At 40.5% G+C, this 19,455-nt stretch overlaps 1 protein-coding gene across 1 annotated transcript in view; it reads right to left on the reverse strand.

The window, feature by feature from the left end:
* jmjd1cb (jumonji domain containing 1Cb) overlaps nucleotides 1-10,942 on the reverse strand; it is a 144,677-nt gene extending 133,735 nt beyond the window's left edge. Inside the window, exon 1 of the mRNA XM_086063683.1 lies at nucleotides 10,554-10,942. Within this exon, the coding sequence (XP_085919809.1) occupies nucleotides 10,554-10,709 (156 nt within the window). The 5' untranslated portion in view covers nucleotides 10,710-10,942. The remainder of the gene's footprint in view (nucleotides 1-10,553) is intronic.
* Nucleotides 10,943-19,455: the final 8,513 nt, after the last annotated feature.

Genomic DNA, 19,455 nt, shown 5'->3' on the forward strand with positions numbered 1-19,455 from the left:
AAAAATGACGTTACAGTGCCTAAGCGGTGAGCAGTGAATGGTCATGGCCATTGCGCTGAACAACTATGATGTATTTTTCAGTCGACAGCAAGAGGCAAAATGGCCACCCCAGAGATGGATTTCTGAATATTAGCATCTCAACGGTAAATTATTGCTTCCCTTTTCCTTTTTTGTCTCCTGAGACAAAACTTTTCAGTTTTTGCAGCTTCTGCCAGGAAAGCAGTAATCGTGCATCGAAATTCAAATTGACTTCCGTCCTTGTAACAAACGGGGAAAGGGGGAAGTGACATATGCCATAAAGCAATCAGCAAATTTGTAGTTTTTTGTGTGGCAGTGTTCATACCATCCTCTTCAAAGTTGTTAAGTGCCAGTAAAAATAATACCGACCCCCTCAGGCCATGAAGTCTCTGACACTACATTAGTGTAGCAACAGAGCTAACTAAATACCCCACAAATCAAAATGACAATATAAATGATAGAAGGTCGTATGGTAGACGTTTTTATATGGCACTACGATAACTATAATCTTGCACAGCTCCACTTAGCTCCACAGTTATGAATAGTGTCCAAGATAATGGCAGTGGTTTCCATTTGCGGTTCCACTGACGGAGCAAGGACCCCTCCTAATGTATGTGTGTAATGTGCAATGTACTAAACGTACAATTGCGAACGCAAACAATTTGATAAAATAACCAAAGCTCAACGACATTGTCAGCCATCAATAAATACCCAAATGTTTTTTAATGACCATCTATGAATTCCCACTCCCCCTTGTGAAAACACTTGAAACCATTATGTTTAACCTACTTTATGATGTGATGTCTCATTAAGCCATTGCTCTTAACTGACAGGCAGAGTGTTGGATATTTTTTTGCCTCACTGGCATGTGTTTGTTCTCCAAACAAAGCTGCTATTCACAAGCCAACACATATCTTGCCTGCTACGCTGCTGCACTGCAAAGCCCTGCATGGATACTGTATGTGGAAGGTTCTCTTCCAGTCTCAGGCTGTCATTTTCTGCTGATTAGCCACAAAGTGAACGTAGGACCACAGCCATGAAAGCAAACTAGAAATGGAGCCACTGTACACACGCGAACATACAAAGGAGACTGTTATGGAAAACAAAGGATCCTCTAGGCAACGGCCCAGACAATCTTGTCTTTCCATTCGCTGTTAAAGAAGACCATTGTGGCAGTTATGTAATATAATGGGAGGTTGAGATGTTACCATTGGTGTTTTTGTGATTATTTTATATTAGTGATTGAAATTGGACTATTAGAACCTCCAAACTAGCTTCTGTTTTTTCATAAAATTGCTTCTGTTGTCAAGACAATTTACAAAGCAACACAACAGATGCTATGCCAAGGTACGCTCTACCTGTAGCATGTGAGGAATAGACTAATGGTCCAAGTACAAGATGTGAGCTTTTTTTTTTCTTATACAATTATTATATATATTATTATATACTTATTATAATTTATACAAAAAAACAGGTTGAATTGGAAGTGTTGGTGGAGACAGCCAGGTATGAGGAAAAAATTACATATTACCTCTGTTGAATTCAGAAGTCAAGGACAAGATAAATTTGTGCTGTGGGACGAGATTCCTTGCAACAGAACACACCAAGCAGTATTCTAAGAATCCTTCAAGGCGTTTGTGTGATTATAGATTAACATGTGAATGATGTAAAGATTAACTAGGACTGGGCACACAGGGCTGAAGAATTCTCTGATTGTGATTTTTCTGTCAGATATTGCGATTTCGAGTTGATTCATGATTTGCTTCAAATCAAGAATCAGATCAATATTCATCACATTCACTACATTTACAAACATGATAGGTTCACATCAAACCATTAAAAGACTAAAAACCCGCATTTCAGTGAGCGGCTCAGGCTTGCGAGGGTGTGCGCACGTAACAAGTGTTGCTTTTTCGACAGGCTTTTCATTACGACTGTTTTTCTTGTGTAGAGAAATTTTTAACATGTTCAAAATTTGATGGCATCAAAAAGTATAGTCTGAGACTATAAAGAGGGTTTAAGAGTGTCTGGCAAGTGTCTTTGCAATGTTTTGCAACACTGAAGGAAGCCTGCCGAAAAAACAACTCTCGCTACATGTGCGCACAGTGAGATACGGGCTTTAACATTACTCTACTTACTCTACAAACACATTTCGCTTTCTTGGCGACAAGAAAAACTGCCAACGTTTTTGCAACCTACTACAAACTGATAAAAACCCAACATTCACTTAGTTTGCAACCACATGCAAGACTTAAGCACTTATTTTACACATTACAGAAATACTGAATAAATATAAACCCAGTAGGGCTCACACTAGCGTCAATTAGTGGAACCCAGAGTTCAAAGCAAACATAGTGAAGCTGCATTTAGCTGTTATGCTGCACACAAATCGAATTAGCTGCCAACAGAAGTGAGCTATTTTTGTTTTCACTGCTTTGCTTCTGAAATGTTCTAAACTGTTTTGTTTGTTGAAGCTTTGCAGGTGAAATGAAATGAGCTATATAAATAAAACTGCCTTATAGAGGTGTTCCATATCATACATTCTACGATATTACCGCTGTATTTTTTGGGGTGATAAAAATTTTAAATATTGCGAAATTGACGTGATGCCGTAATCCGTAACATTTTACGTCTTCGTGTCCATTTAGACGCACTTGCGTCGTTCGCTGCTGGATAAAAACAATGTCAGAGCGTGTGTGGCTGCCAGTTCTGTTGTGCCTTCGACAAAGCGAGAGTGAGCTACCTTTGTCGTTTGGTTACAAGAGTTGTTTACATTTCAATTGTGGGAAAAAAGGTGGCTTAAATATTGTGCTGCAATAAAAGTGGTATTATTCCAAAGCACCAATCACAAATCTATTGTTCAGTAATATCGTCAAATATATCATCATCGCATATTTCTTTGAAATATCGTGATATGTTGTAAAAAGCCAATAGTGAAGATGGGTTGTGCAAATTCTAATTATTGTTTAAAAAAAAGATACTAATACTGTTTTGTAATTAAGCTTATAGTTATTAAAATGTGTATTGGGTGCTATTACAGTCCTGTCACATACAATGTTACAAACACATAACTCACATAACAAAGGGATTGTGTATTCTGTCTCGTTCTGTTATTGACATCACTGATATGATAATAATCTTCGTCAAACTAGTCTACAATAGTTTACATGCTTCTCCAATCTTAACGCTCTATCAATTTAAAGTCTGTTTGTCCCTCCCTTGTTGTATTGTGCACAGGTAGGATAGGAACAAATGTCTGGACGTTGTAAATGTATTCCTCTGCTGAAGCTACAACCAGTGTGAGAAATAAACGCACAACGTTGGTAGGTTATACATTATTCTTAGACTCATTGGCTTTAGTTTAGCTAAAACATACACAAATAAATAAACTCCTACTGTATGTAATAATAGATAGCCTGATTGATATGCCTTATTGTTTTGCAGCAATATTTGTGGTAGATCTGGCCTGTGTGACCAGAGACCCTTGACAAAGGCCTAACATCTTGGCTTGACACACTTCTTCCAATCTAATCTCCAATCCCTCTACACTGTATTTACTAAGATAGTTAAGCCTCTTGCTAATGAGACGGTGCCCCATTGTATGGAATTAAACCAGAACACTACTCCGTCTAAATCACACACAAGAACTAATTCTACTAGGGAATTAGGGAAACTTCAATGTGTTTTGTATGACAAACAAATGAACATGCGGTACATTATAATGCTGAGAGGAAGGACTATGGACATGACAAAATACACTTGTATACCAACACCTTCACCTCACTGCTTCTGTTATTAAAACTTTGAAAAGATTGAGTAAAATATGCCATACCATGGCAAACCAACAGGAAACATTTTAATTATTATACAATCTATATTTGTCACAAAAGATGACCCACATATAGTAGTGAGGAAAAAACACACGCCTTGTACAAGCAAAAATGTATGCATAAAGTAAGCTGAGCCACTCCAATAATATGAATGCAGCGAGTGAGTCTGGGCCTCTATTAAAAGCCTTAATCATGTGACTGTGGCAAAATTAATGCGAGAATTTCTACAATGCTAATGGCTAAAATTATGTTGTGTTTCATCTAGATCTAGAATTTCTTCTGGGTCCAAGCAAACAAACGTAAATAATTCTGATTTAAGCACAACAAAACCTGACCTAATGAAACTCCAAATAGGTACTAAATATCCTCTACGTTCATTTAAGAGTGGTGTCCCGCCGCTCTCTAATATTACCCGCCTCTCCTTAAAATTTCTCCTTTTATTTTCCCCCAAAAGTAATTAAAAAAAAATGTGTAACGCTAGCATTTCGCACATCGAGTAAATCCCTCCTTTTTATGGGTCGCGGTAGTCAAGCACATCAAGCACCTATGCGACAGCTAAGGGTGGGAACACTTTCTCATTCTTAAATGCATTGCAATTCAGACGTAGACAAATCTGCATCGATCCACAAATATCCACATTTAGATTATTAAAATATGTTAAAACAATACAGAACATTCAAGATAATGCTGAACTGAGAAGCACTTATCTCCAGGACACTTTTTGAAGCACACACAACTCACGCGGCACACACGGACAAAAACAAGCATGGTGACCACCGCCACCTCACCGTGAGATCCAAAAAGCTGCTTCTTGTTATGACCCGTGTTTTGTTGATTTGGTTTTAGTTTGATTTTGGTTGTCATTGTCTGTCTCGTCAAATTTTATCATGTCCACCTGTGCTTGTCATCCTGGTCCCTTTAGTCATCCAATCAGCTCCTCATCCACATGTGTCTTGTCCAGATGTCTCTCATTGTCTTGTGTGTATTTGGTTCCCTGCCTTCTTTCAGTCGTTGTCAGTTCATTGTCAGTAGCCGGGTTAACATGGACACTTTTTAGTTATTACGATTGAAATCTTTACGAGTGAAGATCTGGCAGACGATCTCTTGGCAAAACCCCGCCATTTTAATGTGCAGAAACGACAAAGTCACGATGCATTTACGTCAAGACAGAGCATGCGCATACCAGACGCAGCCCGGCGATTCCGATTAAACTGTTTGCATTACGTTTGTTCGGAGTGACAAAAGGAATATACCACCCATGTGATTCCGAAACGGGTTATGATTAAATTCCATTTTTATTCAGCCTTTTCATTCTGATTGAGGTGTTTATATTCATTCTAATCAGAATACATGGCTCTGTAAACCTGGCTAATGTCATATCCGCGTCCTGACTGATTGCCTTTTTTGTGTACTTTTGTCAGCATGCTTGCCTCACCTCCGTGCTTCCCTGTGTTTGGGTCCTCAACCTCTATACAAATCCGGACACTTCTAATTTAATAGCAGACGTGTGGAAACACTTCAACTTCTACAATATCGAGAGTGAAAGTGAACTGGACAAGGGCCACGTTATGTGTAAACTGTGTCGCACTAAAATAAAATACTTTGTAACACAACAAACATGAGAAGGCATGCAACTCAATATTGTACCCTACGGAAGAGTCGAGGAGACGGTTGTTGTTACTGCGTGTACGACCAGAGAACAATCTAGGAAGCAATTCCAAAGCTGCCAGCCTCATCGGAAAAGGCAAAGCGAATTACGAAAGCCCTCATGTCATTTATTGCCAAGGATTTAGATCCTTTTTCCGCCGTGGAAAGTAAGGGATTTTGAGTAGGGATGCCCGATAATATCGGTGGCCGTTGGCAGTTATCGGCCAATTTGACGTCAAACAAATAAACCAGATAATAAAGAAATCCACCGATAATAATAGACGTTGGTCCATCTTCTGTGGTTGTGGCTCAAGTTGTGTCCAACTCCTCAACCCCTCCCCTCGCCTATTTTAGTGTCACATTTTTGTGACATCATAATGCACGAGAACTCGTGTTCACAGAAGATGCATCATGGCAACATGAAAGTGTTGTGGGCTTTTTTTTACTGTCTCCCCAAAATGTTACCGTCGCAGTTTTTTGTTGCATTTGACTGTTTTGTTTTGGCAAACTCAAAAGGAGTTACCGCTTGTCTTTGAAGCAGAAATATCAATAAAATTCATGGTGCTTTACACATTGTTTAAATGTATTTGTACATGTTAGACTTATAGTAGGACTCGAAAAGTATTTTTGTATTCAAGTTAATTTTGCAAATAATTATTGGCTGACTTATCAGTTATCGACATTTGCACTTTCTAAATTATTGGTTTATCGGTATCGGTTGAAAATAGCATTATCGTGCATCCCTAATTTCGAGCACTGCTGAAAACGTTGGAGCCCAAACCATCCCAACGCCATTTCACATCATACTATTATCTGAGCATATTGATGAAGTTTGTTCTTATAGAAGAACTTATAAATTTGCATAACATTCACTAGCTAAGCACATCTGAATTGACGTGGCCTGCCTTTTGGGTTTTTGTAGCATTGGCCTGATGAAAGTACTTTTAAAAGGAAGTTGTTTTGTCATTTGAAGGAATTATACACCTTTGATTCCATTGCTATTGCCGCTTCTTAGCACTACTACTATCATCACTTGCCTTACGCTTGCCATTAGCCATGACAAATAGGCTAATTTTGGCACAAAGAACACAAAGCTAGAGCACAAGAAAACACACTACCAAACAGACATTGGGTACAGGGTGGATTTGGCTGAGTTAACTTTGGCGTGGTATGTCCCACTGTTTGTAGCTCAAAGGTTTGAATGTTAGTGTGCATGGTTGTTTATTTACAGGTGCCCTGTGATTGACTGATGATCAGTCCATGACGTACCACGCCTCTCACCTGTAATCAGCTAGTATAGGTTCCGATTAAAACTAATTTATGCTCTATACAGGCTACGCATATCAGGATGGACAGAGGCGTTGGTGTGTATTCAACGTATTAGGATTCATCACCTGGCTGGAAGCTGACGGATAGACACAAAACAGCAGAGATGAGATCTAAATCAAATAATTCTCCAGTAATGTAGATACTAATCAAAATAATTCACCAGTGAGATGCCTTGAGGTGTTTATTGGTGTTTTGCAATGCCACTCAATGCTTCAGACGCGAGTGCAGGCGTGCTGCCTGAAACTCTTAGGCTAAATAAGGGTGCTTTGACTAGGCTAATCCCACTTTCCATTGTGTCTAAACATATGACACAGACTCCGACAGGGGTTACCTCTGGGGAACTAGCTTTATTTTCACTGTGCCCAAAACTTCAAAAACAACAACCAACAAAACCGTTCCCTCACTCTCGCTCGCCCCTTTGGAGACATTATAGTACACGACATGCCAACCTCACAGACCACCGCTGTCTGTGGATTTGCATTACTTACACCTACTGTACATCCGTAGTTATTCATAGTTGTTGTGACAAATGTACTCTTCTCTTTAATATTCAGATACATTTAAGTGTCTTTACTGAAGTCAAGGATGAACAGAACGTTCAATTTTTCGGATCGAGCTTTTACTCGATACCGCTTTTACCCGCTACCCAAATGGAGAAATTGGTATATAAAATAGATAGATGGATAATTTTTCCCATCATGAATGAAATTGATATTGATTGATTAAGGATTTAATATTTTGCTACTTGCTACTGTTCGATGACAATTTTCTAAAGTTCACTTTATGACAATTTCAACTTCTTTAACATAATGAATGGCATTGTGTTCTCTTGCACGTATTTGTTTGACTGCTGTGTGAGACTAGGCAACCAATGAATATCACCATTCATCAACAAAACTCTTCTTCACATATGCACTTCTGCTTCAGACAACACATCCCGACTTTACTTTGTTTTGGACAAGAAAGGGATCCTTTGCTAGGCCTGTTACGATAACAAATTTTGCTTGATGATAAATTAAACCAGAAAACATCGCGATAAACCCTCATATTGCGGTTTTCATATCATTTTTCAACTGATATACACTTAATGATAATGGTATAATAATACAATTACACTCTTTTAAAGATAAATAAAGTTTTATTTCTTGACACTATATAAAACTAGAATTTTATAAAGAAAAAAACAATTTTATATCCAAAATAAAGAATCAAAACTACAAAAAAACACTAAATAAAATGGACTATAAGTCTCTGTTAAGAAAAAAATTTACTTGGGAAAAAAAAAGCAAGGCAAAACTGCCAATCCAGTTAGGACCTTTGTCAACAAAAATGCACTTGAATCAAAATTACACACAACCAAAAGCAATACATAAAATAGACCCTGATGCCAACTATAAAAACAAAAATAAAATTAAATCCACTCACAACTGAAACAATAAATAGGCTTCAGTATAAGTTTCAATAAAGAAAATTGTACTGCAATAAATATTAAACCTGAACAATCAAAACTGCCAATCATGTTAGAACTATTGCAAACAAAAGTGCAAGCTAACAATAAAACACTCCTTATGAATAAAAGCAGGTGCCTCAACAGGCCCAACTGCACAAGTGTAGCTACTTTAGATTCCAAGCAAGAACGACAAACACGTTAACTTTGGCTTAATGCTGCCACACGCATTGTTTTGAGAATGTGCTGCAGTTTTACTCCAAGTCGGGTGGTGTTGCTACGTCTGGCATTGACAAGATAAGACAATGAAGACCGTGGAACATTGCGTGCGAAAACACATGAATTGAGATGACCAGATTATGCTTTGCAAAATGTATCAATACGGTGGCGGCATAGGTAGTACATGGACGTATACAATAACCAGGACTGCCGGTCGTAGGGCTGTGCAATTAATAGAAATTCAATTACAATTTCAATTACTACACTCCACAATTACAAAAATTGGCATAATCATGGACAAAAATAACACATTACAAATTTTGAGTTGTTTAAATGTATATATGTGTACCTTTTTTATTTTAAAATAAATGTAATAAATTTTGTTTGGTCCAAAATAAATTTGCATAATTATAGTGTTTCAAAGAAATGCATTAGTCTTAGTATTTTTTTTACGTTTACACATTTTCCTGTTTTGTACCAAAAAACAAATAATCATCCTAATTGTGATTTCAATTATTATCAAATTAATCGGGATTAAAATTTTCCAGCAGCCCTAGCCAATTGCCACTCGCAGCTGCAGCTAGAGTAAATGAGAGCCAACGTCACTGTTAGCGTTGACCATTCCAAGTGCATTATCTCCGTATTGTGAATCACTTCTGCAAACTGAATACGTCATCACAGCATGTGACTAAATACAATACAAATATTGTTTCATAATCAAACATCTAAATATAATGGGAGCATTTGAAGGAAAACCTCGCAATCACAGCAAACATTAAGTTGACATGTTAAAAATATATAGACAGGAAGTTACAGACGAATAAACAAGCCCATGTTAATAATAAAATGTCCTTAAGCGAATTCTGTGACAACTCCATTTACATTAGACATTTGAAAATGCACACATAACAGCAATGAAAATCAAATCAGGATTTTTGGCCAATGCACAGCATAGAGAGTGATGTAATCTGAACAAAAGGGGGGGAAAGAACAGTGAGACATACTGTGCATTTGCCAGAAAAGGGCTTGTCGGGCGAATATGCCATTGTTGTAGCTGGCTTTGGCCTGTAAACGCAATATGACACAGGTAAAGAAATGTGGAATTTATTTCCCACATAAAATTGGACCTTCCAAAGACTCAACACACTTTATAGGAATCACAAAAGCTCTAAATGTGGTAACTTGAGATTTTAGACAATATTTTCAACAACAACTGCCTATTGTTTCGGCCTGCAGAAAGACAGTTTTAAGTGTTTTACATGTCTAACCATTACTTGTTCCTATCAATGTTGGAAGGGTTTTTCCTCGGTCAGATAATGTGTAGACATCATGTTTGTGGTTGAACATCATGCTCAAATACAGTGTATTTAATTCATAAATAACGTGGATTTTTTTTGTCACAGAGCAAAAGTTGAATAAAGGTTAAAATTGAGAAAGCTAACCTTACTGTCTTGATCAGCTGATTTGCAACAAACAGCAAATTAAAGCATTTAGCTGCTTGGTAGTCAAATTCCTTCACAGGCTTTGCAATTGCAGCTGCTATCCGAACACAATAAGTACCAGCTTACATTCCAAGTGTATAATGTAGTTTATCATGCAATGAATTGTGAACAACATTAAACTCAAACTAATGGTTAACAGTCGTTGTACATATCATAACATATGCATACACTACACTACACCGATGAAAGAGAAAGGTGTTTTTATTGCGCATAGTACTGTCTAGACCACCGTTGGTTTATTTTCAATAACTGGTGCTAGTCTGTCTACACCCATTTATTATTTGGTTTCTCAAGTGATCTGAAGAGCAAACTTTCACATCAATCCAAAGCTTTAGGTGCCTAAAGATTTGTAGCCATTTGACCCTTGACATGTAATAAGAATAAAATACAAAAACAAAAAAAGACACGCGCGCGCTCACAAACACACGCACACACACACGAAATAATGTCCGCCTTACTGCATTGCCTGGCTGGCCAGCCACCAACCACAGAGATTCCTCCCAATCACTTTGCTTTGCATGTAACAGACAAGCGGGAGGACCAGGTCAGCGTTTTCCTTACCGTCAGGTCGAGATTGTCACTGTCTCGATGGTTCACAGCTCGTATGACACCGGACCTCCATGGCCAACGAGCGATGTCGCCGATTTCAGGCGGCTCGTCCCCGCTGACACAGAGAAACCTCTTCCCGACTAGCTCCGGCCGAGCCTCGAATGCCATGGCCCTTCGCTGGCCGAAAACCCTCCCTCGGAAAAAAACTTCCCAACTACGACGCCCTTACAGATCAGCCTATTACGACATTAAAACGGTCTTAAGGACGTCCGCATGAGAAAGAAAATCAAAAAACGAACGCAATTCGTTGCTAAATGGGTAAACAACCCGTGGGATTTAAATGTAGTAGTCTCCACCCGCTCGAACGTCAGTCCTTTTTCTCCTGGCTTGAAAAAAAACGGTGGAACACTGAACCGCATCACAGCTACAATTCATGCTAGTGTTTCTCCGCTAGATCCTGAAGCATTCACAGACCGCAGCACGATCGTGTCCCTCCGCTCAATCCGCGCTATTTTCACCCCAGAACTCAGATAGCTTGACACCAGAGTACTGTACTTCCCAAGTAGTATCACTGTAATTACTGAGACAACTTTCCTGCTGCCCCCACACACCCTTTTTTTGCGTGCTAAACACAAATACAACACAAAAGGATTAGGACGTAACCCCAATATAACGAGGCCAGCAAAAAAAACATTGCTGTACAGGAAAGTATTCTCAATTGCACAAGTAATGTTTTGCGTAGTCGACAAATAATCTTATCAAGAGATATAATTCTTTAGCTAGATAGATAGATAGATAGATAGATAGATAGATAGATAGATAGATAGATAGATAGATAGATAGATAGATAGATAGATAGATAGATAGATAGATAGATAGATAGATAGATTGATTGATTGATTGATTGATTGATTGATTGATTGATTGATTGATTGATTGATTGATTGGTTGATTGGTTGATTATGAAAACCTGATGTGCTAGAAAGGAACCAAGGGCAGATTCGGAATCAGTGCTAAAACTATTAATCAAAAAAGTTTACTTGCATCTCTGATTTAAAAATTTGGTAAAAACAATCTGCTGACCAAAGGTATTTCAAGTGTTTAAAAAAAAAAAACTCAGTTAACACCAGTGGTGTAGTGGTCCCTGGAGAAGTGGGTATACTGTCAATTTTCACTTGCTTTTTTTATTATATAAAAGTCGTCCAAGAAAAACGTCCTCTTTTAGAAACACCCGACATGTAAGAATTTAAAAAATCCACTACTTGTTCTTGCTCACATTAATACAATTATCATGACTTGTTAAGAACAGTTTGGTAACACAAGCTTGAAATGATGTAAAATGTATTTATCATGAGGCAAACATAAAGTATATGTTATAAAACAAATTACAATATTTAGTGAACAATTAAAAATAGTGAAAAACAAAAACTGGTTAGACTTCAGTATTTTTTTGTGCTGAATCTTAAACTATTTGTCCCCATTCTTATATTTTAACCTACTGGTACCTAAAAATTAAGTAGGCCCTACCAGCCAAGTGACTATAAAACGTAACTAGAGCATGTAGTTAGCTTGTAACCGGCAACGTCCACCCTGGGAATCAAACCCACGATCAAATATCCCGTGTACGAGGGCAAATCAGTTTACCTGAGCTAAATTTCTGGGTCGCCATTGTGGCTCGAGGGAGCATTTGAAGGATTGTTTTCCTCAACATGACCCACCCTACACTGCCTCCGATTGGCTCATCAGTCCTCATGCCAAAAGTTAGCCAATCTAATCAGCGTAGGCAGGGGATACCAGCCAATCAGAGGCAGAGGAGGGTCGGCCACAGTCTGCATCAGGGGGATTCAGAAAAAGGTATACTCAATACTTGAATGAAAGACAAGTGGGTATATTCCGTATACCAGCGTATACACTGGACCACACCATTGGTTTTGTGAACCGAGGAGCTAAGTTATCTGGGGCTTTATGCCCCTGGCAGGGTCACCCATCGCAAACATATCCTAGGTAAGAGACCAGACAAAGCCCAGCTCAAAAGAAACCTTATGATGAGTGACAATTTTGGAGCCAGGCCAGGAGTTGGGGCTTGAAAGTGAGCTCATGGCCTGGCCTACACCCATGTGGCACAGCCCAAAAAGGCAACCAGAGTCCCCCTTCCCGTGGGCTCACCACCTGTGCGAAGGGCCAAAGGTGTCTGGTGCACTAGTGAGCTGGGCAGTCTGATCCCCAGTTACAAAAGCTAGCTCTTGGGACATGGAATGTCACCTCACTGGCGGTGAAGGAGCTTGAGCTGGTGTGTGAGGCAGAAAAGTTCGGACTAGACATAGTCGGACTCCTCTCAACACACAGCTTGGGCTCTGTTACCAGTCCTATTGAGAGGGGCTAGACTCTTTTGAACTTTGGAGTTGTTACGGGTGAAAGAGGCGCTGGTGGGCATACTTATTTCCCCCCGGCTTGGCACCTGTAAATTGGGGTTCACCCTACTGGATGAGAAGGTAGCCTCCCTCCACCTTCAGGTGAGACGGGTCCTAACTGTTGTTTGTGCCTATGCATCAAACAGCAGTTCAGTGGGCAATGACAGTAAGACCTGGAGGGGCGTGAATGGGAGGAATGGTCCCCCCGACCAGAATCCGAGTGGTGTTCTGTTATTTGATGTATGTGCTCATCACGGATTGTCCATAACATACACCATGTTCAAGCATATGTGCACTTCGCACCAGGACACCCTGGGTCACAAGTCGATGATTGACTTTGTGCTTGTGTCATCAGATTTGCAGCCACATGTTTTGGACACTCGGGTGAAGAAAGGGGCACACCTGTCAACTGATCACCATCTGGTGGTGTGTTAGCATAGATGGTGTTGGAAGATGCCGGTCTGACATGGCAGACCCAAACGTATTATGAGGGTTTGCTGGGAATGTCTGGCAGAATTCCCCGTCAGAAAATTTCAATTCTCATCTCCGGCAGAACTTCACCCAAGGCTGAGGACATTGAGTCTCAGTGGTCCATGTTCTGCACCTCCATTGTTGAGGCGGCCGATCGGAACTGTGGCCGTAAGGTGGTTGTTGCCTGTCGTGGCGGCAATCCTCAAACGTGTTGATGGACACTAGCGGAAAGGGATGTCGTCAAGCTTAAGAATGAGTCCTGCCGGACCACTTGGCCTGTAGGACTCTGGAGGCAGCTGACGGGTACCGACTGGCCAAGCGTAATGCAGCTTTGACAGTCGCTGAGGCAAAAACTCGGGCATGGGAGCAGTTCTGCGAGGCCATGGAAAAGAACGTCTGGACAAATTCTGGTCCCAATCCAGAGTCTCAGGAGGGGGAAGCAGTGCATCATTAAAACTGTATAGTGGAAATGGGGCGCTGCTGACCTCGACTCAGGACGTCGTGAGTTGGTGGGGAGAATACTTCGAAGACCTCCTCAATTCCACCGACATGGCTTCCTTTGAGGAAGCAAAGTATGGAGACTCTGAGATGGGCTCTCCTATTTATGAGGTCACGTAGGTGGTTAGAAAGCTCCTCAGTGGCAATGCCCTGTGGGTGGATGAGATCGGCGCTGAGTTCCTAAAGGCTCTGACGTTGTGGGGCTGTCCTGGTTGACACACCTCTACAACATTGGGTGGATATCGGAACAGTGCCTCTGGATTGGAAGACCAGGGTGGTGGTCCCCCCTTTTAAGAAGGATAACTGGAGAGTGCATTCCAACTATAGAGGGATTACACTCTTCGGCCTCCCTGATAAGGTCTATTCAGGGATGCTGGAGAGGAGGATCCATCGGGAAGTGAAATCTCGGATTCAGAAGGAGCAGTGTGGTTTTCGTCCCGGCCATGGAGCAGTGGACCAACTCTACACCCTCGGCACCCTCGAGGGTGCATGGGAGTTTGCTCAACCCATCTACATGTGTTTTGTGGACTTGGAGAAGGCTTTCGACTGTTTCCCTCAGGGAGTTCTGTTGAAGGTACTTCAAGTGTATTGAATACCTGTATGATTGGTGTTGGAGTTTGCCGGCAGTAAGTCAGATTAATTTTGAGTTAGGGTTGGACTCCGCCACCAATTCTGTTGATAAGTTTTATAATTATAGTACCACTGATTGTCACACCCACCTAAGTGGGGCGAAATTCTTTCTCCACATTTGCCCCATACCCTGAGGGCGCAGTGAGCAGCAGAAGGAGCCACAGTCATTTGGTGATCTAACTCCCCAATTCCAACCCTTAATGCTGAGTGTCAAGCAGGGAAGCAAATGGGTCCCATTTTTATAGTCTTTGGTCGGCGATTGAACCAACAACCTCCCAGTCTCAGGGCGGACACTCTACCACTAGGCCGCTGAGCTGGTATTGTGTTGGCGGGGGTCCAGTTTGGTGTCCTCAGCATTGCATTTGTGCTTTTTACAGATGATGTGGTGCTGTTGGCTTCTTTAAGCAGCAATCTCCAACTCTGACTGGAGCCTACCCTCGCCCATGGTCACGACCCACAGCTCGTGACCAAAAGTACAAGATCCAGCCGAAATGAATTCCCTCCGCAGGATGTCCAGGCTCTCCCTTAGAGATAGGGTGAGAAACTCGGTCATCCGAGATCATTAGAGTCAAACCGCTACTCCTCTACGTTGAGAGGAACCAGCGGAGGTAGCTCGGGCATCTGGTTCGGATGCCTAGTGGACGCCTCCCTGGAGAGGTATTCCAGGCATGGCCCACCGGCAGGAGGCCCCGTGGATGAGCCAAAACACGTTGGAGAGGCTATGTCTTGGGATCCCCCTAGAGGAGCTAGACGAAATGGCTCACGAGAGGCAAGTCTGAGTTTCCCTGTTAAAGCTGCTATCCCCCCGACCCGACCTTGGATAAGCAGCAGAAAATGGATGGCTGGATGGAACTCAGTTAACACTGCTTTAGTTGCTTCCTGTAGAAGTGAACAAGCACACACTGACGCTTGTTGGAGAAGTCTAAAGTAATTTGCGCATGTTGCAAAGCCAAATTCAAATACCATATTAGATGTGAATCTTTGGCGTATCATCTTTGTATCAGCTTTGTAGAAAATAGTAAAAGTGTACTTGAAAAAAATGTGACTAATTGCAGAAAATGTTGTAATTCATTTGGTGATTAATTGCAGAAATTAATTGTGTGATTAATTTGTTTAAAAAATAATGGCTTGACAGCACTATACACTGTAAAAATTGTTACACATAGTTGTTCATTCAAAGTAATAATTTCCATTCAAAAAATGAAGTTATTGATTTTATTGTGAAAACCATTTATTTTGCATTGACAGACATTCATTTTGATTTTTACGGAACTAAATATACGCCCAAAGGACCCAAAATAAAGTTTTTGATTTCCTTCCAATTACATTTTTTTCTTCATGGCCTCCAGGTAATATATTTAGTTTGTACTGTAGCTGTAGCAATTTAACGGGTATGCTTTATTGTTGGGCTTTGAGTGAGTGTTTTGAATTTGGTAGTTTAGGGGTCTGCTTTTAGAAAGCAGTCTTTTCATTTGATATTGTTTAATTACAGCTTCTTTTTTTTTGTTGAATAAATTAAACCAGCTCAGTCACCCAGTGGTAGAGTGTCCACCCTGAGACTGAGAGGTCGTGTGTTCAATCCCCGGCCAGGTCATACCAAAATACTGTAAAAATGGGACCCATTTTCCTCTCTGCTTGACACTCAGCATTAAGGGTTGGAATTGGGGGGTTAGATGACCAAATGATCCCAGAGCGCAAGTCCCTGCTGCTGCTCACCTCTCCCTCAATGGATTCGTCAAATGCGGAGAATGAATTTCACCCCACTTAGAAGGGCGTGACAATCAGTGGTACTTCAACCTTTAACTTTAGAAAATGCGAGAAATATTATTTGGTAAGACATAAGTTAATTAACTGGGGTCAAAATGAATATGTTAATTCAGTTAAAAGTAAATACATTTGTTAATATAAATATAAATAAATAATTTAGATCAAGGCTAAAATTAAGGTTGGTTCAAGTAAAGAATTATTGTTTACATCAACATGAAATAATCAGGTCATACGAAGTCACTCAATTTAGTTTCTGTGAAGTCAAATATTTTAGATGTGATATCTGGACCTCTTTTTTTTTTTGTTTAAGCGGGGTTATAATTTTTACGGTGTATAGCTATAGATGTAATGGATTTCATAAATCAATGCTTTAGTGGCTCTTTAAATGTGAACACAAGGACTGAAAAATGCCACACTTAGAGTACTTGCATGTTAGGCCCAATTGTAGATTTACACAATTTTTGTCTCTAACCTTTTTATTAAGCGAACTGCCTTTAACACACACAACCAATGACCAATTAAAAACTGAATGCTCATCCAAGTAGATGCTGGACTGTGATCCATTGATGCCATCCCAGACAAGCTATGTGACCAGAGAAACTCCACTGGGAATCTCCCTAACACTGCTGCAGACTGCAGCAATCGCCTTCATGAATAACAAGTAGCTATGAATCCATCACCCACAACCCTACACACACTCATTGCACACAAAGCATGCACATATCTGCATGTAGTCACAAACATGCACATGCACATCATATGTAAAGGCTCATATGGCGCATATACCAAATCTAATTATGAACACAAAGCCATGCTGAAGATCAAAATGGATTTTTGATCATGCAAATGAATTCTTCTTACTGTCAAGCAGTGACAATTTCAGTGTATGCTCTGAGTGATCATCAGGTGTCCCATATAGGAAATTATACAATTTGTATTCAATATTCAGAAAATGATTTACGTCAAATAATGAATCTTTCTTCATCTATATATGCTTGCGACAAATAGTGACAAGCAGAAATATCAAATACTCTTCCACTACTTTGAATCCTTAGGTTCATCAGAGTCTGATTGTGAATGGTTGTAATGTTGACACAGTATGTCCAAGGGTGCACACAGCAATTTTAGTCCGGTTGTCAAGATGAAGCACCAGACTTTGTTGCTTGTTGCTCCCCCCCACACACACACACAACCCGGTGAGACCGCACGATTACCTGATTTGGCACAATTCTCTAAGGCAGAAGTCCCCTATTCTTTTTGCACCGCAAAGTGTTTTTACGCAGACACATTTTGACAGACCGTCGTAGCCTCAAAACCCTTATAAAGCTCAACATCTCGTCAGTGGCCCTCCACGCTAAGCCACCATTAATTTTCCGCCCTGTGAATGCTCTTTATGCACTTTATGCAAATGTGAAGTCCAATTTGGTGTGCATTTAATCTTTTCAATGTGCTTGTGACTGACTGGCAACTTGTACCCAGCCTGTCACTCATAGTCAGCTGGGTATGATGCCACTGCCAACTCATCTGTGACTCTAAGGATAAAACAGTATAGAAAAATGGATGTCTGATTTTTATAATCTAAAGGAAATGGTATGCACATTAACACCATGAGCATTGTGTATAGTCGAAATGGGGCGCTGCTGACCTCAACTTGGGACGTCGTGAGTTGGTGGGGAGAATACTTTGAAGATCTGCTCAATTCTATTGACGCGCCTTCCTTTGATGAAGCAGAGTGCGGGGACTCTGAGGTGGGCTCTCCTATCTCTGGGTTTGATGTCACTGAGGTGGTTATAAAGCTCCTGGTGGATGAGATCCGCCCGGAGTTCCTAAAAGCTCTGGATGTTGGCACACCTCTACAACATTGCATGGACATGGGAACAAGTCTCTGGATTGGTAGACTGGGGTGGTGGTCCCCAACTGTAAATGGATCATACTCCTCAGCCTCCCTGGCGTATTCACTGGTGCTGGAGATGAGGGTCCATCGAGAAATTGAGTCTTGGATTCAGTAGGAGCAGTGTAGTTTTATTCATAACTTTTATGGACAGAATTTTTAGACACAGCAGTGACCTCAGCATTGCATCCCTACTTTTTGCAGATGACAGTGGTGGGCGGATCAATCCATTAGATCACCAAATGATACCCGAGCATGGCCCCTGCTGCTGTTCTTTGCTCCCTCAGGGGATGGGTCAACTGCAGAGAATGAATTTCGCCCCACTTAGGTGGGCGTAACAAATGGTACTTTTTTTCGGGAATCCCGTGACAAGCGGGATTCCCCAAAAAATGTCAGCCTCTAACACAGATTAAGCAATCTCTTGGTTAGAATGACCAATTTGTATTGGTTGGCCCAATCACCAATACATATTGGTTGAAAACACCTACCATTCTACAGTGGATGTTTTAACCAAAGGATCTGTCGAAAACATAAATACCAGCTAGATTGGTCAAATTTAACCATTTTTGTTCAATTTGACCAATCCGTTTTTAGGGTTCAGTTTATCTCTTTTATGCATTGCTGCGCTTTGGTCAAACAGATAAAATGCATACCACATTAGCCGCAGGCAGACTTGTTCCCGCTCTCCCTCCTCCCCTCCTGTGTTTCGATCGTGTGCCATCATGTGACTTAGCATCTCATCTCTCTAGTAGATTGCATAAACACATACAGTAATGTACTTGAAAATATTATTTTTTTTGGGCGGGGTGGGGGGGTATGTTGTTTTATGTTTTATATTTGTTGTTGCATGATAATTTTTGACATCTTGTTTAGGTTGAAAAAGAAGTGATCAAGGCAGAATTTGTAGTTATTTGTTTGCATTTGTAGTTTCTGAACATCCATCCATCCATTTTCTTAACCGCTTAGTCCTCACAAGGGTCGCGGGGGTGCTGGAGCCTATCCCAGCTGACTTCGGGCAGTAGGCGGGGTCCACCCTGAACTGGTTGCCAGCCAAATTTTCTGAACAGTATATGATAAAGTATTTGTTTACATTTCTTTTCCTCTGATCTTTTTGTGCACTTTGTTTAAGAACGTAAAAACTAATTGTTATGGTTGGAATGTTTCTTGGAGGGAAAACATTGATAAAGTATTTTCTATTTATCAATAAACTTTGTTCTTATTTTGTCCTTTAAAAAAAATGATAATG

The sequence above is a fragment of the Leptonotus elevatus genome, chromosome 20 (genome assembly GCF_054856555.1).
Source record: "Leptonotus elevatus isolate MCC_2025b chromosome 20, RoL_Lele_1.0, whole genome shotgun sequence".
NCBI classification, from domain to species: Eukaryota; Metazoa; Chordata; class Actinopteri; order Syngnathiformes; family Syngnathidae; genus Leptonotus; species Leptonotus elevatus.